The following is a 23980-nucleotide window of genomic DNA, read 5'->3' on the forward strand; positions in this document are numbered from 1 at the left end:
TCTGTTCTTCTATATAAGGGTTTACCATCCTTGAAAGGACAGGTACACTAAAAGGGTTTTTACATATTCCCCAAATAAACTTTGAAAGTAGCATAAACAGAAAAATAACTTATCTTTCTGACCAGTTCTAATAAGGTTCTGAAATGGCAATTATAGTCAGAAGCAAAAAATTAAATCAGAAAAACATCCATAGTGCAACATAATCCTATCATAATCCCCAAGCAAGTGATTTTTAATAGACATTAACTTTAAAATACAAACACCTTCCTGGATGAAGTTTTTAAAAATAGAATAAAATAAGAGAACAGAAAAGAACCTGTATAAGAAACATGAAAACTTTCACATGATGAAAATTATCTGACATTAAAGTTCATTCAAATTTGTTTTATTCAAATCAAATTCTACTTTTAAAAGATTAAAAACTCAGCTGGTTATTTCAAACAATTCTAGAGCAGTTCAATCAAAAGGAATATTTTGTAAAACAGTCGCATTCTTATTAAGTTTTTAGATAAAACTAAATTTTACTGTTTCCTTAACATGAAATATATCACTAGATTTTAAAAGCTGTCTTTAAAAGCTGCCTTTAGTCTATCAGTTTAAAATGTATGTTATATGAGGCCAAGGTCAATTATCCCGTAAGGGTTTATTCATCTTTGCACCTAAGACTCAGGGCAGAGTGAATTTTATGGTGCATTATATCATATGGACAAAAATGATGTTAAAAAGACAGACTCAGGGCAATGAATGCAGCAGGATCCTACTGTCCCCCCAAATAGTACCAAAGTCTGTAACAGAATAACAGGCAAAAAAAAATTATGGTCCATCAAGATTCCAGGAAAAAGAGGCTAAGTGGCCACATCATACATTACATTATCAAGTTATATGTCAATCAATCAGTTTAGTATCTTAGATCCATGCAATTTTATGTATCTCATTTTATAATAAGTGTTAAAGTAGAAAAGTATTAATATAGAAATCTTATTTCAAAGCTACATGTATAGAGTTCACCACTTGAATTTTAATGAGTCTGATAAATCAGGAAAAGTATTTTCAGTTAATTTGTTTCCAAATCTGAAATATTTTTAAAAGAAGAAATAAAATTGACCTGTAGTTTCCTTTCCAAAAGGGCTGATAACTTAAAAAAAAGAATTAAAGTTGTAAATTTGCCTTAAATTAAGGAATTGTCTGGTTAATGATTAAATTTTGAAACTATCTTTTGCTTGGGCTTGGTTAATTTAGTATGATGTAGTTTACCAAAGGACAAGTCTGAAATATCATAAGATGAGGGTTATTTGTAAATTTAAATTATCTATGCTTTCACTGTTGTCCTGAAATGAATACTAAATACAATATTCACAATACTGTAAGCTCAGTGACATGTTTATGAGAAATTCAAGAATCAGCTTTAGTTATTTAAAGCTAGAGATAACGCATAAAAGAAAAACCTAAATTTATTCAAAGAAAAAAAACTGAACTTCAGGTTAAGCGTTCTTTTATATGAAACTGTTGGATACATTTGGAAAACTAGTACAGACCACCAGGCACTCTTCAAAGGAAAAGATGATTTTTCTAAATCTGTAAATAAGGTTGCTTCGTCCTATCATCTCTCCCTGAACAGTGAGAATACTGCACTGTTTTATCCTCACTCAGTGATGTCAGCATGGAGCTGTAAATAGATGTTTTTAAATTAAATGTACTAAGCAATCATCAGCAGCTATGCTGCAATTGTATATCATCAAAGAACTCTTGAGTTTATGGGTGAAGAAATAAAAGGGTAAAGAGTGGTTACTGTGCTATACCACTCTTTTTGTTAGCAATAAATAAACTGAAATACCCATGACACTTTGAAATCTCCACTGTTTAAAGAAACCTTCGAGTTTATATGCAGGTATTCTAAATTAGACAAGGTCTTAAGAACAAAATCAATATAAACAAATCCATGCATTTCCAGGGAATAAACCAATATAAACATAAGCCAGGCATTTCCAGGTAGATTCTTCTGTAATTATACATGCTTGCCTAGTACTTTTAATTTTTTATACTGCAAGATTTGTGAACTATTCAATACCTTCATCTAATTTAAAATAACAGGAAAAGACCCTAAAGAAATGGGGGGGGGGAGGCCAATCAACAGTGTTTTCTGTTTGTGTAATGAATGATGAAGAATTGAAAAGTAGCTGTACAGAGAACATGTTCTTTATACACAAGCATAGGTGTTTCACTATCGATGTTTCTAGAAATTTAACCTTTTCCATAAGATCAACACCGCAAATATGGAGGTGTAGTTAGGAAGGCTACACCCACTAACATATCTAAATACTTAATTTTTTTTTTAATGACTACCAGCACACCTCTTGAAATACTGTTCCAGTGATTTACTGCATATTTTCCTTAAAAACTCTCAGCCTATCATTTTGGAAAAAATAAAAAAGCTGGGGATCAAGGGGTTCCCAACAAAATGCCTGGGACAGTACGGCGTATTTTTATCGTGCTGTCTGTCTAATTCCCACAGGTAAGAGGACAATCAAGTGAAAGAGGCAGTTTCTAATCCAGACATTATGACTCCAAATGCAGGCCTGTTTCCTCTAAACAAAATCAAGACACGAATAAGTTGTTAATAACAATACCACACCTGCACTGTTCCCCCGGATTGCTACTACAGGGTATGTATAAAGAACTTTACCTTTTACACGTTAGATAGAGACAAAATTGTGAAATATCATTCTTACCAACCGAAGTTTCAAGATTTATCAAATGCCTTGATGTCCTTGGGAAAAGGCAACATAAAAATCAAGAACATATCTATCTCATACCCACGATCCCAAAGACTAGTCTCTAAGTTACTTAAAATCACAGTAATGACAATGTTCGGAAGAGGGTAAAAAGTCGCCACAACAGTCGACATAAAAAACACATACAGACAACTTGTGCGGATGAAGAGAGAAACAGACGATCGCTGAGCAGGTGGGGCCGAGCGGCAGTTCGCACTGGGAGACCAGGCCCTCCGCCCAAATTCCGCCGCTCTCCAAGCACAGCTCCGCCGGCGCGGCCCTCACGACCCCCGTTCCACCCCTCTCGGCCGCCACCTCCCGTGGTAACCCGGAACCGAGAGAGGGAGGCAGGGAGGCAGGGAGAAAAGGGGATCGCGAACTCCGTCCCCCAGAGCCCGACCGATCCTATCAAACGGAGAGCCGCCCTGGGACTTGCGGGACGCAGCGCTGGGTGGGCTGCCCCGCCGCGCCGCGCCGCCACCAAGACTCCCTGGCCCGCCCCAGGCGACCCACGGGCACTCACCCACTTCTCCGAGCCTCAGGCCGCACCCCTAGCGAGGCCGCTGGGGCTTCGGCTCAGGGACCAACTTCTCCATAGCAAGGTGCGGCAGAACAGGAGATGCGGGCAGAGCGGTGGGGCACAGGGCCGACACCGCGCCCTCTCCGCCGAGGCTTCCCCAAACCCCCGCGGAGCTGACACATCAACAAAGATGGCGGCGACGGCCCCGCTACAGCTGAGGGGGCGGGACTTCCGAAAGGAGCCAATCAGCGTTGGGAAGCCGGTGTGACGCGACGCACCTTGGGGCAGTGTAACCTGTCTGCAGTGGGCAGGACCCGCGCAGCACCACCTTCTGCCCCCGTAGCGTCTAGCCTAGCACAGTCGCTGGGCACCCACGCCCGGGGCGAGCCGTCTCTACCGCAGAGAAGTCTTCGTAAGTCTTCTTACGCCCCTCCCTGACCTAAGTGACTTATTTTTTTCTGTAGGACGCGCTCCTTGGATATAATCCTCACCCTTTGGCCTTTCCTCGTATCAATCAGGTGCATAAAACAATGAGAGAATTCGAAATTATGACTTCCCAGCCCCTATACACAACCCTTGGACCTGACGTGGGCGGAGTCAGCAGGAGTAGCTTACCTTCCATTCTGAGAATTCATCACTAGGAGAGACTCAGGGTTTCCATAACATCGCATTCGTGTCCACAGTGTGTCACCTACCGTCATTGTTTAATAATAAACTGTTGGGGCGTTCGTCTCTGGCATCCAACTCTGAGCTTCTTGAACGCGGGGCGTGTCCTGTCCCAGCTGGGGTTTGACATACAGCAGCTGCTCGATACTAGCGACAAAAAGTGTGTGGGAGCGGGGAGGGAAGTGTATTGAATACAGTTGCCTAATTAGGTTCCAACAAGTCAGGTAAGCAGTTTCAGTCTGGAAGTTTTGCAAACCTACACTGTCTAGTGAAGTAATATGCTATTGGTTTAGGACTTAATATGCACAGCTCAAGAGTGAAAATAGTTAATTCTGATGAGTCGTCAGTGCAATTGTTTGTAAAGCAAAACATGCTATTCTGTTAAGCTTTGTGATTAACTGCTCGCAAAAAGAGACAGACAGAAATGGGGGGATGGCTTTTTTAAAAAGTTGTGTAACCCTCTTCCTTTTAATTTTTCAACAGGAAATGGCACCTCCCTCTTTAAATGAAGATACTGCATTAAAACACATTTGTAGTTAGTGTCTGTGACAGTAAAGAAATGGTTTGACTTTAAAACAGTAAATTGACCAAACATTCCTAGTGAGATATATTACTCCAAGGGGAAAAAATTGAAACTTTAATGTTTTTTCCGTATTCCTATTGTCATTAACAACATTCATATTCTTATTTCGGATATATATACATATATGTGCATATTAGTATAAACCATATAAGTAATTATGTCTTCCATCAACCAAAATTATCAGTAGCAGAAAAAGGAAATACAAATACAAACTCAAATAAGTAAAAACACTGCAATCCTGAACTTAGAAATATTTGTGTGAATTCATGAGGCATTTATTTTGGCCCTTAAAAAGAAAAAGTCTGTTCATTGTAAAGGCCAAGAATAATGACCAACCCAATGCACACTCCTATTCTCCAGATCATAATCTCTGAATATAATTTACCATGAAAAGTCACCTGGGCTCTTCTGGGAGACCAAGGGCTGATTCTAAGTCTGGGGCAAGAAATCTACAAGAAAGCCTTCGACATGTACTTTGTATCAGAAAACAAGAAAGCAAAAGATTCAGGAGGTTCTAGCAGGTCAAAGATAAGAAAATTTTAGCATTCAAAAGTAATAACAGCAATTGATTGAAATACATACTGTGTTAAAAATGAGTGTGCTGATTTTTAAAAACATCATTGGCCACCTTTTGACGATGCCAAGAAATCATCACATTCTGAAAATGTAAAATAATCAAGCATCCTGCCTTTCCTGTTACAAACTGAAAATCAGTCAATGTGGGAAAGTTCTTTATGGAATTCCAGATAATAAATGCAGAAGAAAAGATAGATCACTATTTTGCAAACCCTGATTATATAATGGATCTAGGTAATGCTAAGCAGTGAGTCTAGAATTACCAGATGAAAAGCTGATGGGAAACTTCATAGTGGATGGATGGGGCTGACAATATTCGAACTTGCTAGAATTTTAATGTCCACTAAAGAGAAACAACTAGATATTAAGTGTTTTCTGAGGCAGTAGAGGATCACACTACCACCTGTGTCGTAGTCTTGCCAGAAGAGATGCAATCAACAAAATCTAATATGAGGAAACTGCAGTTACTTCAATATACAAATTTCAAGAAAATGAAAAATCGAAAGAGAAATCTAAAAAGCAAAATAAATGAACAAACAAAGACATACAGAGAGCTGATGGTTGCCAGATGGGAGGGGGTTTGGGGAGCTGGGTGAAAAAAGGTGAAGGGATTAAGGAGTATAAATTGATAGTTACAAAATAGTCATGGGGATATAAAGTACAGCATTAGGGAATATACTCAATAAGGTTGTAAGAACTATGTATGGTGCCACGTGGGTATTAGACTTATCACAAGAATCACTCATAAGTCATATAAATGTCTAATCACTGCCGTACACCTGAAACTAATATTAAATGTCAAGTGTAATTGAAAAATTAAAAAACATTAAAAAAGAAATTAAAAAAATACATAATGCAAATACGGGATCTTATTTGGAGCCCGATTTGAACATACCAACTATTAAAAATAATTTAAGACTATCTGAAAATTTTAAGTTCTAATTTTAGGATATTAAAAAAATTTTAAAGGTGAGAAATTTTGCTGTTTTTTTTTCATAATCTTTTAAGGATACATACGTAAATATGTATGGATGAACACATACAATGTCTCAAAGAGCTCAAAAAGGGAAAACAAAAACAAAAACAAAAACCAGTGCCACATTGATGGGATTATGTCAAAGAATAATAACCAACTGAAAAGAGTTCCCAGGGGAGAAAGTTGAAACAATTTGGACAAGGAAATAGTCTTGGATTATAACCCAGTTATAAGTCAAAATAAATATCCATGAATCTATACTGATATATGGAGAGACAGACTGTTGAATATATTAATGGAAAAAAGACAAATCTCCGTGAAAATTCCAAATGATTTCTGTAAATACTCTCCCCTTAACGGAGTGGAAATGTAACTTCTCTCCTTTAGGTGTAGACTGCGCATAATGACTTTCTTCCGCGGTGTATAGTATGAAAAAGAAGGAGAAGCAAAATTCTGTAGTAGAGAAACCTCACAAACCTAACCAGGTGTTTCTGGAAACACGTTGTTATAAATCATGTTTATAGGACGTGTATTTGATATGATGCAATACAAAAGGCACTTGAGCCTCTGTAGTTGTCCCTTCAATAACCCAAAACTCCAGTTCTATGAGAAAAACATCAAATTCCAACAATGAGGTATCCTACAAAGTGCCTAACTAATATTCCTGGAAGTTGTCAAGGTTATCCAAACAGAAAGTCTGAAATACTGCTACAACCAAGAAGAGCCTAAGGAGACCTGACAACTAAATGTAATATAGTATCCTGAATAGAATCCTGTCTCAGAAAAAGGACAGTAAGTAAAAACAAAGGAAATTACATAAATTATGGAATTTGGTAATATATTAATATCAGTCCTGTAATTGTAACTATGTATCCTACTAATAAGTAGTGGGGTAACTGTCTATCATATCTATTTTGTAAATCTAAGATTGTTCTAAAAATATATATATTAAAAAGTAGATGGAACTTAAATTTGCTTCAAAACAATGTGCAGAGTGTGCGCTTGGGGATTCGGGGGGTGGGGGGTAAAAATGCAGACAAGATTGACCATAAATGCACTGGATGATGGGTACAAGGTGATACCAATTTTCTCCTAAATTTGCTTCAAAGGGCTACAGTTTTAAAGTTTTAAAACTATTTTCTTTCGTCAACACTAACACGTAGTGATAACCTCTTAGGGAAAAAAGTGATCACATGTGTTCAGTTTCCAAGACCTGGCAGAGGCAGCCGTTAATTTGAAAAATCTTATAAGATTTTAAATGGTTACAGCCACTCAAGTGACTTCTGAAGCGATAAGGTCTGCCTCTTTGAGCTCAAAATTTGCCCCTGGGATTACCAAACACATCTTCCTAGAAGAAGCTAGAACAATAGCTATATTAAGTTTCCGCGGAGGAATTTCGTGAGCCCACAGCCTTCGTATCACCCCGGGAGCAAGGACGTGGCACGGGGGCCAGACCGCAGCTCTCCTTCCCGCCACGTGGAGAGTGCGCGTGCGTCACGGAGCGCACGTGGGCGCGGACTGCGCGGGCGCGGACTGCGCAGGCGCGGCCTAGCTGGGCATTGGCGGTGAGCGGAGCGTCGGGAGGTGGCTGGGCTGCGGGGCTCTTTGAGGGCCCAGGAGGACGCCATCACGGCCAGGAATCAGAGACAGGTCGGGGTCAGCGGCCCTTTTGCCTCTTTCCAGGTCAGGGTTCCCAGGCGCATGGGGGAGTGAAAGGGACTGTGCGAGGGGCGTGGGGCTTTGGTCGTTGAGGGCTGGACGTTGGGCGCTGGACGTTGAGGGCGGGCGTTGAGGTCAGGCGTTGAGCGGGTACAGAGGGCCTGGATGGAGACAGAGAGTGGCAAGATGGAGACATTGGAGCCTTGACTGGTAAGGGCCTGTCTAGGGTTGGAGGTTTTGGTGTGGGAGGAGACCGCACTGCGGGAGGAGCGAGAAACACTGTTGGAATTGAGGGCCCTGCAGCAGGTTTAGAATGATTCTCCAAAATGTGAATGTCCACTTGCATCCCGTTAGAGGACCTTTTCCCCCCATTCTCTAAAAGAAACTCCGTTCGTAGATTCAGTGGCTTTGATTAACTCAAAGCCACTATGTAAACAATAATAATTGTTTTTTAGACATTTTCCTCTACCAGAAAGGAAGATGCACCACAGCTTTGGCTTAGATGTGGATAAACCAGCACTGATTTATTTAAAACAAGTGTTTATAGCATGTCCCTAATCTCTTTTCTTGGCACTCAGCTCCTGCTATAAATAAATATACTTGCCTCGTTATCCTCTGGCTCCCATATTGAGCCATCCTAGTATTGAATGTGAAGTTGCACGGCCTAGGGATCTGACCTATTTTAATCGCAGCTGTGTAAGGTACTGGGGGTGGGCGGGTAGGGGAGTGGAGGGGTGGCGGCGCGTGGTGGCGCATGGCGGCCGAGTGGTGTAAAACTAAAATACTAGAAATAATACTTTTTATAAGCACTTAGTAAGCGCAGCCACTGTGCTGTCATTACATACAGTCTCAAATTTAATCCTCATGATTAGGAGTTATAAAGAAGTTACTACTGATAGCCACATTTTACAGCCACTGAATCCTGGAAAGATGAAGCCAAGTAGGGATAAATGGAAATTCTTACAAGTATTCTTGTTTTATGTTGAAATTCAGCCGTAAAAGCCGTTCTGTATCCTGAATATGGTGGTTACATAAAATCGATATGTGCTAAAATTCATAGAACTGTAAGTCAAAAGAAAAGTCATTTTATAGAATTACACATTAAAAAAATTAAATTCCAATTGATTTAGTTGATTGCAAGTTTTATGTATAGTCACAGTAGTCCTAACTGCCTGCTCCAAAAGCTCCTGTCTAAATGGAAGTAGTGTTCAAAGTCAGGGATTGGGGATTCTTCTGCGTGGCCTTGCTGTTGATTCCAACATCTGGAATCCTGTGCTCAGGGGAGTCACTTCACTGTTAAGAGTTTCTGATGATTTAGAGAAAGTGCAGAGTTGTGAGGAGTCTGGAAGGTGAAGGACCTTGGAGACATGAGGACATGATAGCCAACTCATGTCCCCATGAGTTGGTGTGATCACAGGGCAGCAAAAAGAGTTGGTCAGTTGCGAAGATAACCATCTTATAGAGAAGAATGCAATTGGATTTCTAAAATGAGAAGAAAAAAAGCTTTTAGTTATAGAACAGATCTAGATGTCTATTTGTCCTTGACATTGTAATAAAAATTCCTGAATAGGGAGAGGCAAGTGAGATGTCTCACCATAGGTGGAAGCTTAAATCTTTATTTGCTGCTGAAACTTCTTAAAGTGGGTCTAAGACTGATTTTGTTCTTGTCGTTGTTGTTCTTAAAGTCAAATTATATTTAGTGATTTTTGGACTTTGGAAGAGTTGGTGTAAGACATGAAATTTTGCTATTAAATTTCAGCAAGCCTCATAGCAAGATGTAATTCTCCACCTAAGACTGCCAGATGTAGTTTTGATGCAGGACAAGGCAAATTCCCCTGAGTGTGGGGGAGACCAAGCCCTGCACTGAGAAGAGGGTTCTTGGGGAGAGTATAAGAAAATTCAAACACTACAAAGTCAAAGGGAAAGTTTATTAGAGAAGGGATAACACTCTGTAGACAGAGCATGGTATCTTCTTAGAAGCAGAGAGTGAGAGAGCCTAGGAGAGACTCAGCGACAGATAATAGAAGTAAAGGCACTGAGAGGGACCCCCCCAGTGTTTGGGAAGTTCAGTTTGTATACATTCTTTAATTCCTGTGAGTTACCATTTAAAGACTTTGTTTACCCTTTTTCCTTTGATATGGACATAGAGTGAGGAAGGGGAAGTGTATGTAGCTAAAAGGCCTGCTGGCAGTTCCCAGCCTTCAATCAGTAGATTTCCTATGGTTTTAGCCAGAGGGAATGAATGATTTTATTTTGTGGAGGGCGCCACTTAAAGACTCTTTTTCCTGTTTTTCTTTCATGGTGTGGGGAAATGTGTTGTTAGCAATCCCAGCTGAAATCTTCCTTTGTTCTGCAGGTTTCCTCAGGTCTGGCTGCAGAGCTGATCAGCACATTGCAGTCTTGAATATAGTTCGATTTAACATTTAACCTATTTCCCATTTGTCTGGAAAATGCTTGCCAGCGGTACTGTGCCTGCAGTGTTTACCCTGAGATAATTCTCGGATTACAGTTCTAAATTTACCCCCAAAGTTTGCCACGAAGTATCTCGCTTTTATTATTATTATTGCATCACTCTTGTATGTTGCTAGTTTTTGGAAACAAATGACATCATTCTATTTAAAGCATCTATTTTTAGTAGTGGCATTTCCATTTAAAAAATACAGTAATTCTCGATCACTGAAAATGTCAAATCCTAGAAAACACAGCATTCCTACGTGTGGATGTTAACGTCATTCTCAAAGAGTTAGCTGAAGATTCATTTGATGAATTTGATTTATGTATACATTTACGTTACATTAGAATTAGAAACAAATTCTGTTTAGAAATAACTCCAAGAACAGTTTTTATATTTTCACATTGAAAACCAGTCAGATTTGCTTCAACCTCAAAGAGCATGTTTATGCAAAATTAACGCTGGCAGTGAGCTGCACTTTTTTTTTTTTCCTAAACGGGAAATGGGTTAAATTCTCTTGCCTCCTCCCTACATTTGTTTCAAACAGTGAATTTCATTTTCCCTGTCCAAGTTGTCATGAAAACAGTGCAGTAGTGCTTTTATGGTTATATCTTATATGAATATATTTTGAATGTCTCATGGTACATAGCACCATGGTAGGTGCTGTAAGTAATCAGAGGGATTTTTGTTTGCTAATTTTTTATAAATAAGACTTGGTTCCTACACTCAATCAACAATCTAGAAGACATAATTGATTATAGGTAACTAGTACAGAGTAGTAAGGAGCTAATTGAGTATGGATTGATGGCCAACCTTAGTAAAGAGAAAGGATAGGTTATCCCAGGAGTTACATTGCTGCATATCGAGGTCCCACTGGTGTTTTGAGATGACTGTAGTTTTGTGGTTTAAATATTACTGTGACCCTTTACTTGGTTTAGAATTAAGAAATCACACATTAGAGAAAAGGGTGTAATTTAATATGCTAAAGGGTGTAATTTAATATACTTCTCCCGGGTAGACACTATTCTTTAAGGGGAAAACAAACCAGCATAATTTCTGGGTAGAGGGTTCTCAGAAGCACGTTGCAACAATGTGTTTACTTATTTTCACAGAAAAGTGGACACAGATAAGTCCTTAAAAGTATTAGATGCAAATTAAAAGTTATGGAAACTCAGCTGGAGATTATCAAAGCAGAGGATTTGGAAAAGAGAAATGGGTCAGCTGAAGAAAATTATGAAGGATGACTAGGAAGGAAAGCATTTACCAGGCAGATGAGAGCAAGGGCATTCTGGGTAGTGGGCTCAGCATATTCAAGGCCATGGTATGAAATAGGAGAGGGGGGAAGGATTCTGAGAGGCTGGAAAGGTAGATGATGACCCGATTTAAACAATAACCTCTGTCGTATTTCACCATTAAGTTGTAGGCTTTAGGTTGGAAATACATTTTTTTAAACCATGAAAATCCTTTTCAATTCCTGTTGTTTCAAAAGCTTTTAAAGTAAGGGATAATGTCCAACTCTGTTGACTTTTTTTGTGTCTCTTGAGTTAGTCTTGTTGAAGTCTTTTAAACTGGAGCTTGCCCTTAATGCATAGAAAGTTATTTTCTTGTGCTTGTAGATATCATAGTTACATCTGCTTAGGAATTGTTCATGAGAATTGTTAAATAAAAAGAAACTACCTGTGCCTGTAGTGCTTCTACTTTTGTAATTAAAAGTTGCCTTTTAAATATATTTTTTCCCTTAGACATCTATGAATGTTAAATTGCCGCTTCATAGAATGTCAAGAAATAACTTGGAGGCATCTACTTGTAAAATGACAGAGCCATTTAATTTTGAGAAAAATGAAAGCAAACTTCCACCACATGATTCTTTAAGAAGTCCTGGAGGACATCCTAACCACCCTAATTTCAGGTTGAAAAGCCCAGAGAATGGAAATAAAAAGAACAATTTTTTGCTTTGTGAGCAAACCAAACAGTATGTGGCTAGTCAGGAAGACAATTCAGTATCGTCAAACCCTAATTGCATCAGTGGAGAAGTGGTCAGATCCAAAGGGGATAGGAAGACATTGCCAACAGGTGAGTGAAAAACTACAGGTTCAGTACTACATTCTGATGGTTTCTTTACTTTCCACAAGTACACACACCACTGGGCTATTAACACAATAGCCAAATGGCAACCGTACAGTATTTGTATTTAAATATTAGTTTAGGAAGAAAAACCAGATACAGACTAGCTGCCTTTGGCTACATTAATCACAAAAAAGATTCCTGGGAAGGGAATATCTGCAGCTGAATTTTCCCTTCCACAGAGAGCTGTGCATACATGCTAGGAAAACAGAAAGGAAAACGAATTTTCTAAAGATTGGCCATCCTTTAAGTGCAGTAGTATGTAGGTTTTATGCATGTACAAGCTCACAAAGGTATATCTGAGACATTAACTTGTTTCATTTTACTTAAAAAAAAAAAAATCATTCCTTTAGCTCTGCTATTTAAGGAGGCCGGGCCCTGGTGGAATTTAGCCTCTTTGAACCTTTATGAGATGTGACCTTTTAATATTATGGTGATGTACTTCTTAGTGTGTGGCCCTTAGGCCTCTGGGGTTCCTAAAAAGATCAGAACTATTTCTCTAATAACATTAAACATGATCTGCCATTTTAGCTGCTGACTCTACCCTGATGGTGCGAGCAAAGGTGGGTAAACTGCTGGGGCTGTACTAGCTCAGCTTTAGGTGGGCATGCCATTGAGGTTTTCAGTGTCACATACTTATCGTTAGGACAAAATCAAAGCCAGGAATGCCAGTTTTACTTAAGAACATCCTTGATGAAGCAGTAAGAATTATTAACAAGTCTCTACCCCGTGTACATAGATTTTTCATGTTTTATGTGGGAATTGTTGCTAACTTGCACTACATACTGAAGTATGAAAACCACTTGTGAGATTGTTTTGAGTTTTGAGCTGAATGCAAAATTTTTTCCAAATATCAATTTCACTTGAAAAGTATGACAAACTATAATTACTCAATCCTAGTTATATCTGGCAGTCATTTTCTTGAAAATGAGCATTTGAGTCTGTCACTTTGCTGACAGTATTTTGTTGCCAAAGATAAAATTCAAGCTTTCAGGCAAAAAAACGAGAATTTTAGGAAACTTGTATCTGTCACTCTGGTTTTGACAGCTTCCCACAACTTAAAGGCATTTTTTGGTGAGATGCCTCATGATATTAACACTTTTTTTTTTGATACTGTATAATGAAATGTGTCAGCATTTGAAAGATCAGCCTAACTAAGTTTCTCAGTCTTTACAAACGACCAGTGCATGGTGTTCATAGTCATGCTTGGGCGAAATTCTATTCAGAGTGCAAGATCAGTGGGTTCTCAAGTGAGTGTGAAGAATTTATTGATACAGTTTTAGATTTCACATGGCAACTAACCCTTAAACTACCATTTGAGTTTCAGTGTGATAGTAAAGAAAAATATTCAGTTACTTAAGGAGGCCATTAAATACTTTTTGTAACCATCTTTCTTTAGATACTTTAATCAAAGCAACATAATCACAGCAGATTAATGCAAAAGCAGATATGCAAATCCAACTATTGTTTGCTTTGGAAAATACAAGTATTTTTCCCCAAAGTCTATATGTCAACATGTAATACACTTATTTTTAAATTAATTATTTTGAAAGTCTTAGTTGCTATTTCTAATACTGTTTTAATTTCTAATAATAGTAAATATTGATAGATATAAGCCATGTAAACAAAAGTTCCTCAAGGTCCTCAATAATTTCTAAGTGTAAATGAGTCATTCCGAGTCCAAAGGTCTGAGATTCACACTCTTAATGAATAGAGAAAAGTTCACAATGAGAGTAGTAGCCAAGGAAATTTCTCATTCTTTTCTTTTGGGAAAAGTAAGTGTTGCTCATAGTGTAGCTTTAAGGCTTTATTTGAATTTATGTGGTAGAGCTTTATTTGAATATTACCTAATTATGGTATTTTATATTTTCAGGAAGAAAGTTAATATTTGACCTTTATTAGGCTTTATGTTTTTCCTCTCCAGGAAACACAGTGTCACCATTAGGTGTCAGAAATAATTCACCACCCAAAGAAGTAAATAATGTAAGTTTGGGGTTTTTTTTCTATTCAGTGTTTTTGTTTGGATAAAAGATTCTAAACATTTTTCATAAGATATTAATAAAGAATTATTCAATATACAGGTATTTAAGGTCAAACTTCCTTGTCTTAACCTAGTACCTTTCTTTCTTTTTTTTGTTTTTTTTGTTTTTAGGCAAGTTAACCCTTGTTTGACCTCACAGATTGCAAGGACCTTGTCAGCTTACAATCTCTTTATTTTTTTATTTTTTACACCTACAGCACCTGATGATCTTTCTAGGTGGTCTCCCATCCCAGTACTAATCAGGCCCGACCCTGCTCAGCTTTTGAGATCAGATGGGATCAGGCTCGTTCAGGGTGGCATGGCCATAGACAACTAGTACCTTTCTTAAGAAAAAAAATCAACTTTTCTTTATTGGGTAATTGTAGATTGACATGCAGTTGGAATAAATGGTAGAGATTCTGCCTGGCCTTTACCTTGTTTCTGCCCATGGTCGCATACTGCACAACTGTTGTGTAACATCACACCTAGGATATTGACATTGACATGATATAGAACATTTCCTTTACTACACAGGTCCCTTATGTGCCTTTTTATGGCCATATCTGCTTACCTCCTGCCCCTCCCTCTTCCCCTTCATTAACCTCCTACACAACTAATCTAACGCATCCTTCTAAAACGTTGTCATTTCAAGGATGTTATATAAATGGAATCATTTTGGGATTGGATTTTTTTCACTCAGTGGAGTTATCTGGAGATTCATCTAGGTTAGGTTGCTGGATGTATCCGTAGTTTGAGTAGTAGTCCATGGCTTGTTCAACCATTGAGTACATTTGGATGTTACAGCTAAAACTGCTATTAACATTTGTGTGTTGGGTTTTATGTGAATATAAGTTGTTTTGTTAGTTTTTTGCTCTAGGATAAATGTCCAAGAGTGCCATTTCTGGATCATAGTAGTAGTTGCATATTTAGTTTTTTAAGAAGTTGCCAGTTCGTCTCGAGTGCCAATACCATTTTATATTCCCGCCAAGAATATATGAGTGATCCAGCTCCTCTGCATCCAGCAACCTCATCAGCGTTTACTGGGGTTAATATTTTTATTTTCCCCATTCCTACAGATGTGCGGTGATAGTTCATTGTGGTTTTAATTTGTATTTTCCTAATGGCTAATAATAAACATCTTTTCATGGCTCATTTGCCCTCTGTGTATCCTTGGTGAAATGTTTCTTCGTGTATTTATCCATTTCCTAATTTGGATTGTTTATTTTTTTACTGCTGAGTTTTGAAAGTTCTTTATATATGCCAGAGCCTTGTCCTTTGTCAAATATGTGATTTGCAGATATTTTCTCCCACATTGGCACTTGCCTTTTATTCTCCTACAGGATGTTTAGTAGAGCGAAGTTTTTAATTTTAATGAACTCCTGATCAATTCTCCCTTTAATGGATATATTTGGTGTCAAGTCTAAGAACTTGTTACTTTAGATCTAGAAAATTTCGAGGTTTCTTTTCCAAAACGTATTATAGTTTTATATTGAAGTTTGGTCCATTTTGAGTTAATTTTATCAGACTTAGGCTGAGGTCAAATTTTTTTTTTAATGCTGTCTTTTCCACTGAATTGCTTTTGCACTCTTGTCAGAAATTTGTGCAGCTCTATACTAGAATTTCTATTTTCTATTGATCTATGGATCTGTCCCTCCACCAACACCACGCAATACGGGAGCTATGTAAGAAGTTTTGAAATTGAGTAGAGTGATTTCTCTCTCTTTCAAAAATTGTTGTAGCTAGTCTAGTTTCTTTGCTTTCCAATAAACATTTTAGTGTAATCTTGTCTATGTCTACAAAAAAAAAAATCTTCCTGGGATTTTGATAGGAATCGCATTAAACCTATAATTGACATCTTTGGTGTGTGGAATCTTATAATCCTTGAACAGAATCTCTCCGTTTATTTAGATCTTTTATTTCTTTCGCTTGGTAGTTTTCAGCTTATAAATTTTGTGAATGTTTTGTTAGATTTATACTTAAGTATTTTTTTTATTTTTCAGTAATTGTAAATGCTGTTATATTTTTTATTTTCGTGTGTCCTCATGTTCATTGCTAATGTGTATATAAATATGGTTGATTTTGCATGTTCATCTTGTATCCTGTGACCTTGCTGAAGTTACTTATTAGTTCTAGGAATTTTTTTGTAGATTCCCTGGGAATTTGTACATAGACAATAATGTCATCTACAATTAGGGACTGTTTTATTTCTTTTCAGTGTATGTGCTTTTTATTTCCTCGTCTTGCCTTACCGCATTGGCTAGAACTTCTAGCACTATGTTGAATAAGAGATGTGAAGTGGATGTCTTGCTTTGTTTCTAGACTTAGAGGGTAAGCACTGAGTGTTTCACTATGAAGTAAAATGTTAACTGTAAGATTTTGTAGATCTTTATGAAGTCGATGAATTTTTCTCTTCTTGCTTTTCTGATTTTTAAAAATCATGAATAGATATTAAATTTCTAAAAATGCTTTCTTCATTAATATTGTAATTTTTCTTTTAGCCTATTGATTTGGTGGATTATACTGATTTGTTTTTAAAATACTTTGCATCCCTAGAATAAATCCCACTTGGTCATGGTGTGCAATTATTTTTATATTTTGCTAAATTATATTTGATACCGTTTTGGTAAGGATTTTTACATATTTTCATGCAAGATCTTTGTAATTTTTTCTTTTCTACTGTATTTGTATGGTTTGGATATTAAGGTAATACTAGCTTTCTAGAAAAGAGATTGTATAGGTGTTAATTTTTCTTTAAACATTTGGTGGTTTTCAGTGAAAACCATCTAGGCCTGGAGATTTCCATTTTAGGAGTTTTAAAATGGTTTATATTTAAGTTATCTTTTTCATATTGTGATAATGTGTGATTTTTGAGGAATTGGTTCATTTTGTCTACATTATAAAATTTGTGTGTATAGAGTTCAAAATAATCTGTTATATCTATGCCTTCACCAGCTATAATAATATATGCCCTGTTTTGTTTCTGTTACTGTTAATTTCTATTTTCTTCATTGTCAGATTTGCTAGACATATGTCAATTTTATTGATCTTTTCAAAGAACCAGGTCTTTGTTTCATTGGTTTTTCTCCAAGGTTTTGTTTTTAATTTTATTTTGCTTTTGTCTTTATTGTTTCCTTTCTTCTGCTTGCTTTGGGCCAGTTTTGTTCTTAACTTTTAGGTTCTTGAGATGGGAATTTAGATTATTGATATGACACTTTTCCTCTTTTCTAATATGTGAATATAGTGCTCTGAGTTTCCTTGTTGACAGTGTTTTAACTCTGTCTCACAAATTTTGATATGCTCTATTTTCATTTTCTTCTATTTCTGTGTATTTTTATTTTCTTTGAGATGTCCTCCTTTGACTCATGAGTTTTTTTAGAACCGTATTGTTTAGTTTACATATGTTTGGAATTTTAAACTTTTTCAATAGTTGCACTACGTATTAAATTATATGTATAAGAGTTATCATATCTGCTGGTGTCATGATTTTACCAGTTTGGGTAAAGTGTGAACGCCTTACTTTTCTTTACAACCATTTAGTCTCCCTCATTTATGTCTTTAATATCTTCTCTGAATAAATTTAGAACCATTTCAGACAGTGTTGTAATTTTTGCTTGAACTGTAAAACATAATTTATGAAACTCTCAAAAGAAAGTCTATCGTATGTATCTATGTTTTTATTTGTTTTCTTCCTCCCCTTTTGTTCTAACACTTTCCTTTATCATTTCCTTTCACATGCTTTTAGAATAGGTGACAAATTCCGTCAGTTTTATTTTTATTTAAGAATGTCTCGGTATTCTCTTCATTTTTGATATTCTCTTCATTTTTGAAAGATATTCTTCTCGGCTAAGTTTCTTAGTTACTAAACCGTTATTTTCTTTCAGCGCTTGAGAAGTGTCTTGCCACGTCCTTCTGGCCTCCATGGTATTTGATGAGAAATCTATTCTCTTTTGAATTGTTTTTTCCCTCTAGCTAAGATGTCATTTCCCTCTCTGCTTTTAGGCTTTTTTCGTTGTTATTAGCTTTAAGAAATTTGACTAAGATCTATCTTCATGTAGATTTCTTTGAGTTTCTTCTCTTTGGGGTTTACTCAGCTTTTTGAATTTTTAAATTTATATTTTCTGCCAAATTTTGGAAGTTTTAGCTGTTATTTGATTACTTCTTTAGCCCTGCCTTCTCTCTTCTCTCTTTCTGGGACTCTGATGATGTGGATGTTACATCTTTTGTTTTAGTCGTAAAGGTCCCTGGGACTCTGCTCATTCACCCCCAGCCCCACTCTGTTTTCTCTTGTCGTTCAGATTAGGCAGTTTCTATTATTTAATATTCAGGTTCGCTGATTCTTTCCTCTGCCCCCTCCATCTGATGTTGAGGCCACTCATTACATTTTTACTTTTTGTTATTATGCCTTTCAGTTTTAAAACTTTCGTTTTGTTCTTCCTTATATTTCCTGTTTCTTTTCTGAGGCTATTTTCATGTTTCACAATTGCTTGTTGAAGTATCGATGGCCGCTTTAAAATCTCCGTCAGAGAAGCTCAACATCTCTGTCATCTTGATGATGACATCTTTAGATTTTTTTTTTTTAATCGAGTTGTGATTTTCCTAGTTTCTGGTATGACAAGTTTTTTCCTGTTGAAACTGGGACATTTCTGGTATTATATTATGAAATGCGGTCATTTAAATTTTCTGTTTTGGCCAACTTCTTCTGACACTGCTCCATCTGGGGGGGGGGCGATGCCATTTGGGAGGAGTTGTCCAGGTTTCCCACGCAGCCTCTGTCGGCACCCGAGGGGGTGCTCTTCCGTGCTGCCGAGTGAGGGTGGGAGTCCCAGCTTCCCAGGAGGCCTCATATGGTACCTCCCTGGCTGAGTGGCGAGTGCCTCGTTACTGCTTCCCATGTACTCCTTTTTTTTTTTTTTTTTTTTTTTTTTTTAAGATGAGGCAACCCATGGTTGACCTCACAGATTGCAGGGACTTTGTCAGTTTACAATCCCTTATTTTCTATTTTTTACGCCTACAGCACTTGGTCTTCCTGTGTGGCCTCCCATCCAAGTACTAATCCTGCTTAGCTTCTGAGATCCGACGGGATTGGGCTTGTTGAGGGTGGCATGGCTGTAGACCCCGTGTACTCTTAACCGACATGGGTGGGGTGAGGTGGGGCGAGAGAGGCCAGTCCAGAGGGAAGATTGGAGATGGGAGGGTTTGGAGACACTCATTAAAATGGAATGGTGGTGAAAAAGTTCGGCTGTGTATGAGGTTTCCTCTTACATCATCTCAGTCCTGCTAGGGGTGGGGTTACTGCCAGGTGGAAGCCCAGGTTCCCCACGTGGTCTCCTGCAGGCCTGAAGTGCCGACTTTCTGCTCTGTTGGCCTTGTCTGATACCGTCCTCCTGGCGGGAGAGTGCGGGCGAAAGCTGAAGTCCGAGCTCCCCACTCCGCATCTGCTGATGGGAGTGAGGCCACAGTTTTTTCTGTGGTATTTGTTTGGCTAAATTAGTTGTTGATAAAAAGTTTTCTGTCTTGCTGGACTGCCCCTTTCCAGGTTTTGGCTAGAGAGCGCAAGATTTTTGTTGGGGCTTTTACTCTTGGTGCTTTTTGGTGTTTCTGGGTTTCTGGCTTCTCCAGCACCCTGCCTGGGATGTATGAGGCAGAAAGAGAACTCAAAGAACTCATCGCCATGTCCTTCTGCGGGTCTCAAGAGTCCTAGCCTGTCTGCTCCCTTCTTTCAGGGTTGGGTTATGTGTTTGTTTTGCATATAAATCTATAGTTTTTAGTTGTGCTTAGTGGGAGGAATAGGGAAAAGTATATCTGCTTTATTTTCCTAGAAGAGGAAATCCCAAATCTAGTATTTTAAAATACATCGTTTTAATATTGCTGTTCTCTTTTCTTAATAGAAGCCTAGCAATAATGTGTCTCCTGCAAAGTCAAAAAAAATACACAAGTTGGTTGAGAATTCCCTGTCCATAAATAATCCAGCGCTCTTCAACTCCTTAAGACCTCCTCTTCGGTCAACTACTTGCCATCTCTGTGGCCTGTTTGGTAAGGATGTCATGCTCAGACGTCAATAGATTATATTTCTACACATTTGAAAATATTTTTATTGTGGAAAATTTAAAACATATTAAGTATAAACAGAACAGTATATATAAACCGTGTATTCGCCTCTCAGTTTTAGCAGATATCAGCATACTGTCATTCGTTCGTCTGTACCTCCTCTTACTGCTTCTTTACTTGATTATTTTTATAGGTTTATTTATTTATTTATTTTTTTGAGATAAAACTTCCCATGCGTTGAAATGTACAAATTCACGCCACAGTCAAGATGTAGACTATGTCTGTCGTAGGACGTTTCCTCCCGTCCTCCCCAGGCCCCAGGCCCCCTTCGAGGCAGCCACTGGTACTGTCGTTTTTCCACCATGAATCAATTTTTCCAGTTACAGAATTTCATATAAATGGAGTAATACAGTGTGGATTCTTTTGTATGAAGCTTTTTCATTTAGGATAATAATTTTGGATTCGTCCATGTTGTGGCATGTATACTAATTATTTTTTGTTTGTCGCTGAGTGGTGTTCCACTGTATGATTATACCACAATTTATTTATCTGTTCGTTTGTTGAACATTTCACTGTGTCCAGCTTTGGACTATTATGACTAGAGCTCTCTCTATTTTTTACACCAGTCTTTGTGTGGACATATGTTTTCATTTCTCCTAGGTACATACCTAGGAATAGAATTGCTGAGTCAAAAGGGTAGGTATATGTTTAACTTTATAAGAAACAGCCAAACCGTTTTCGAAAGTAGTTGTCTCGTTTTACTTTCCCAGTGGTGATGAGGTTTGGTTGCTCACATCTTTGTCAACATTAGGAATTTTCAGTCTTTTTAATTTTAGGCCTTCTCGTGGGTGTGTACTGGTATCTCATTGTGGTGTTAATTTGCATTTCTCTCACAATCAGTGATCTTGAGCTGTTTTTCATGTGTTTCCTGGCTATTTAGATATTTAGCACCTTTGTTTTTTGTTTCTTTTTAAGTGGAGGCATTCGAGACCGGCCTTGTTTTGTTGTTATTTTTTTTTTGTTGTTCACTTGTTTTTAGATTATTTGTCTCTGCCTAAATACTCGTAGGCTTTTAAAAATACTTTATTTCAAACGCTTCCTGGGTTTTCCTAGGTGTGATTCTGTTCGTTGGTTTTTGTTTTATATTTTTTTAATGGCACAAGGTAAGCCACGTCAAAGTCTGCTTGCACAGATCTGTGTTCACTGCTACAAGTTACCTATTTCCTTTCGTTGTTCCTTTGCTGACATGGGTTCTGGGCTCTACTTCAGGAAAGTCAGTTATGTTTCCAGTCTGGCCTCCCTCTCGTTTTCATCTTTGCACTCTCTCTGCATTTTGAGAAGAGCCTTAAAGGTTCAATCTTACACCTAATCATAAACAGTATAATCTTCTTGAGGAGATTGATAGAATGGTGTTTGATACGTATCGTCTTAAAAAATATTTGGCTTCGGGCAACAGATATTTAAAATAAAACAATGGTGATGTGTTCTGTAGGGTCGCTGAGGTGTTCCCAGTGTAAGCAGACGTACTACTGCTCCATAGCATGCCAAAGAGGGGACTGGTCAGCACACAGCATCGTGTGCAAACCTGTGCAGCAAAAGTAAGTGTGATTTTTTTCATCCATTAGAGAATATAGCATTTCGGAGTAGTATAAGGATCAAATCAGTTAAGAAAGCTTTAACTGTATAGAGGTTGTTACTTTTTACTTATTGTGGTATAACAAAGTGTACAAATCTGAAGTGAAGAACTTTACAGTTTTCACAAATATAATTTTATTAGTACGTTTTAATGAAGAGGAAATTTAGGGAATTTCATGAAAAACCAGTCAGCTTTCTGCTTTTGTAAATGTGCTTGCTTTCTGCAGATAGCCTTGTTGCATGCAAGAGCTCCCTGGCACTTTGCTTGACTTATAAATGCAACTGTTTGTACCCCAGCAGGTCCCCACTCTCTGTGACAATTTGTGTTTACTGGTTACCCATAGCAACTCCTGCCCTTCTCTATGTTACTACTTGAAATCAGTGTAGCAACTCCTGCTATATGTAATAGTTTTTGTTCAAACTAACCAGATTATGCAAAATTTTCCTATAAAGGGAATGTAATAACTGAGCCCACTGGCCAGATCTTCAGAGCACTAGCTTGTCTGAGACCGTGCGTAATAAATTTGAATTCTCCTTCTCTCTGAGTTGCTGTTTGATATTTCATTGGACTGGGTTTTGGAGCTTTTGGGATTTTTCCACAACATTGAGTTAGATCCGTAAGTGAGTTTGTTTTTATAATGACTATAGCTTTAGAAGGCCTTACTTTTAAGCATGTATACTTTACTCAGTTTTAACAAGGGGATCTCTCACAGTGCTTCTTGAATTGTGATTTTGAAATACATAAATCTTACTTGCATGGTATTTGCTAATTTACAAAACAATTTCACATATATAACCTCGTTTGACCCTCAAAACTTTGTTTAGGTGATGTAGGGATTATCTCCAGATAAGAAAACTGAGGCTTGGAGATTGTGGCTGTCTCCCTGTGCACAGGGTGGACCATTGCATAGACAGCATTGAGTTGTTTTGTTTTGTTACTGCTGTGATTCTGTCTAGAAGAAGCTGTTTTGCTCTTTCTGGATTTTGTTGATTGAGACTTTAACATAATTGTGGCCCCTACTCTTAATTGGCTCTGTACTGTAAATATTATAATCAGTTGCTTTATTTCAGTTTCCACAAACTTGAAGATAATAAATCACCTTTTGAAACAAAGAACATGGAAGTGAAAAATGAGGTATGGCTTATTTCTCCCTTTCACTAGTGTTTGTTTAAGAATAAGTTTCCTGCTGAATAAATCTGCACACCTTAGTGGTTGACTTGATGGCTATTGGAGGTCATTGAGAATTGTTTATGCCCAGCCTTTTTCCCAAAAGGGCTTGCCATGGTTGTGTCTCAGCGTAAAATCACTTGGATTACTGAGAGAGTCCCTTTGTAGTTCCTGCAGGCACACGTTCCCTAGCTTTGTGCACTGCATTCTCAGAGGGCACAGTTATCTCAGGAGCTTTTTTTTCTATTAATATCTTTCTTCTATTTAGATAACTATATGTGCTAAATCATTGGGAATCTGAAAAATATCGGTTGTATTTAACTCATTTATAGTTTTTAGCTTTCTCTGGCTGATACTTGAAAAAAAAATTGGTACATGTCTTAGTGGGGTTCCTGGGAGTTTTGTTCTGTGCAGGGTGGGGTTAGATATTGTTCTAAGACAGGATGGCTCTTTCCTCAGTCCTTATCGACAAACCCCAAGGTTAAGAGGCCAGAAAGGCAGTCTCCTGCCAGAGGCCACTGCGCTGAAATGTTAATAAACTCTAAATTCTCAGACCTTGTTGAAAAAGTATTTATATGTAAACGCAACATTATCTTCACTGTCACAACATGATTCTTGGGTGATCCCAGTGTTGTGTACCCTGCCTGTGGACCATGGGTTTTAGGGACTTTTGAAGGTGTGCACAATTTTTCTGTTATTCAGACTTAAGAATCAGGCTAATTTGGCCTTGATTCCAGCAAATAATGGTCATAGTATCATTGAAATGTGCTTATATATAACTC

The 23980-nt window shown here is 37.8% G+C and overlaps 2 protein-coding genes and 1 pseudogene across 11 annotated transcripts in view; 1 reads left to right on the forward strand and 2 right to left on the reverse strand.

Annotated features, from left to right (window-relative positions):
* The window catches only part of CCDC186 (coiled-coil domain containing 186), a 42004-nt gene extending 38504 nt beyond the window's left edge, over nt 1-3500 (reverse strand). Inside the window, exon 1 of the mRNA XM_036222633.1 lies at nt 3295-3500. The gene's annotated coding sequence lies outside the window, so the exon portion shown is untranslated. The remainder of the gene's footprint in view (nt 1-3294) is intronic.
* Nucleotides 3501-7633: 4133 nt separating this feature from the next.
* The window catches only part of TDRD1 (tudor domain containing 1), a 41584-nt gene continuing 25237 nt past the window's right edge, over nt 7634-23980 (forward strand). Inside the window, exons 1-7 of one of the 10 annotated variants that reach the window (XM_036223468.1) lie at nt 7634-7657; nt 11946-12276; nt 14252-14310; nt 20236-20380; nt 21056-21091; nt 21888-21993; nt 23102-23165. In XM_036223468.1, coding sequence (XP_036079361.1) covers nt 11952-12276; nt 14252-14310; nt 20236-20380; nt 21056-21091; nt 21888-21993; nt 23102-23165 — 735 coding nt within the window. In that variant the 5' untranslated portion in view covers nt 7634-7657; nt 11946-11951. Of the gene's footprint in view, nt 7776-7799; nt 7962-8218; nt 8453-11945; nt 12277-14251; nt 14311-20235; nt 20381-21055; nt 21092-21887; nt 21994-22058; nt 22648-23101; nt 23166-23980 lie in introns of those variants that run through there. The other 9 variants (XM_036223464.1, XM_036223463.1, XM_036223467.1 and 6 more) reach the window with 9 other exon arrangements.
* LOC118604678 lies at nt 14557-14678 on the reverse strand (annotated as a pseudogene).

This window comes from Rousettus aegyptiacus, unplaced genomic scaffold, assembly GCF_014176215.1.
Source record: "Rousettus aegyptiacus isolate mRouAeg1 unplaced genomic scaffold, mRouAeg1.p scaffold_m13_p_6, whole genome shotgun sequence".
Lineage (NCBI taxonomy): Eukaryota > Metazoa > Chordata > Mammalia > Chiroptera > Pteropodidae > Rousettus > Rousettus aegyptiacus.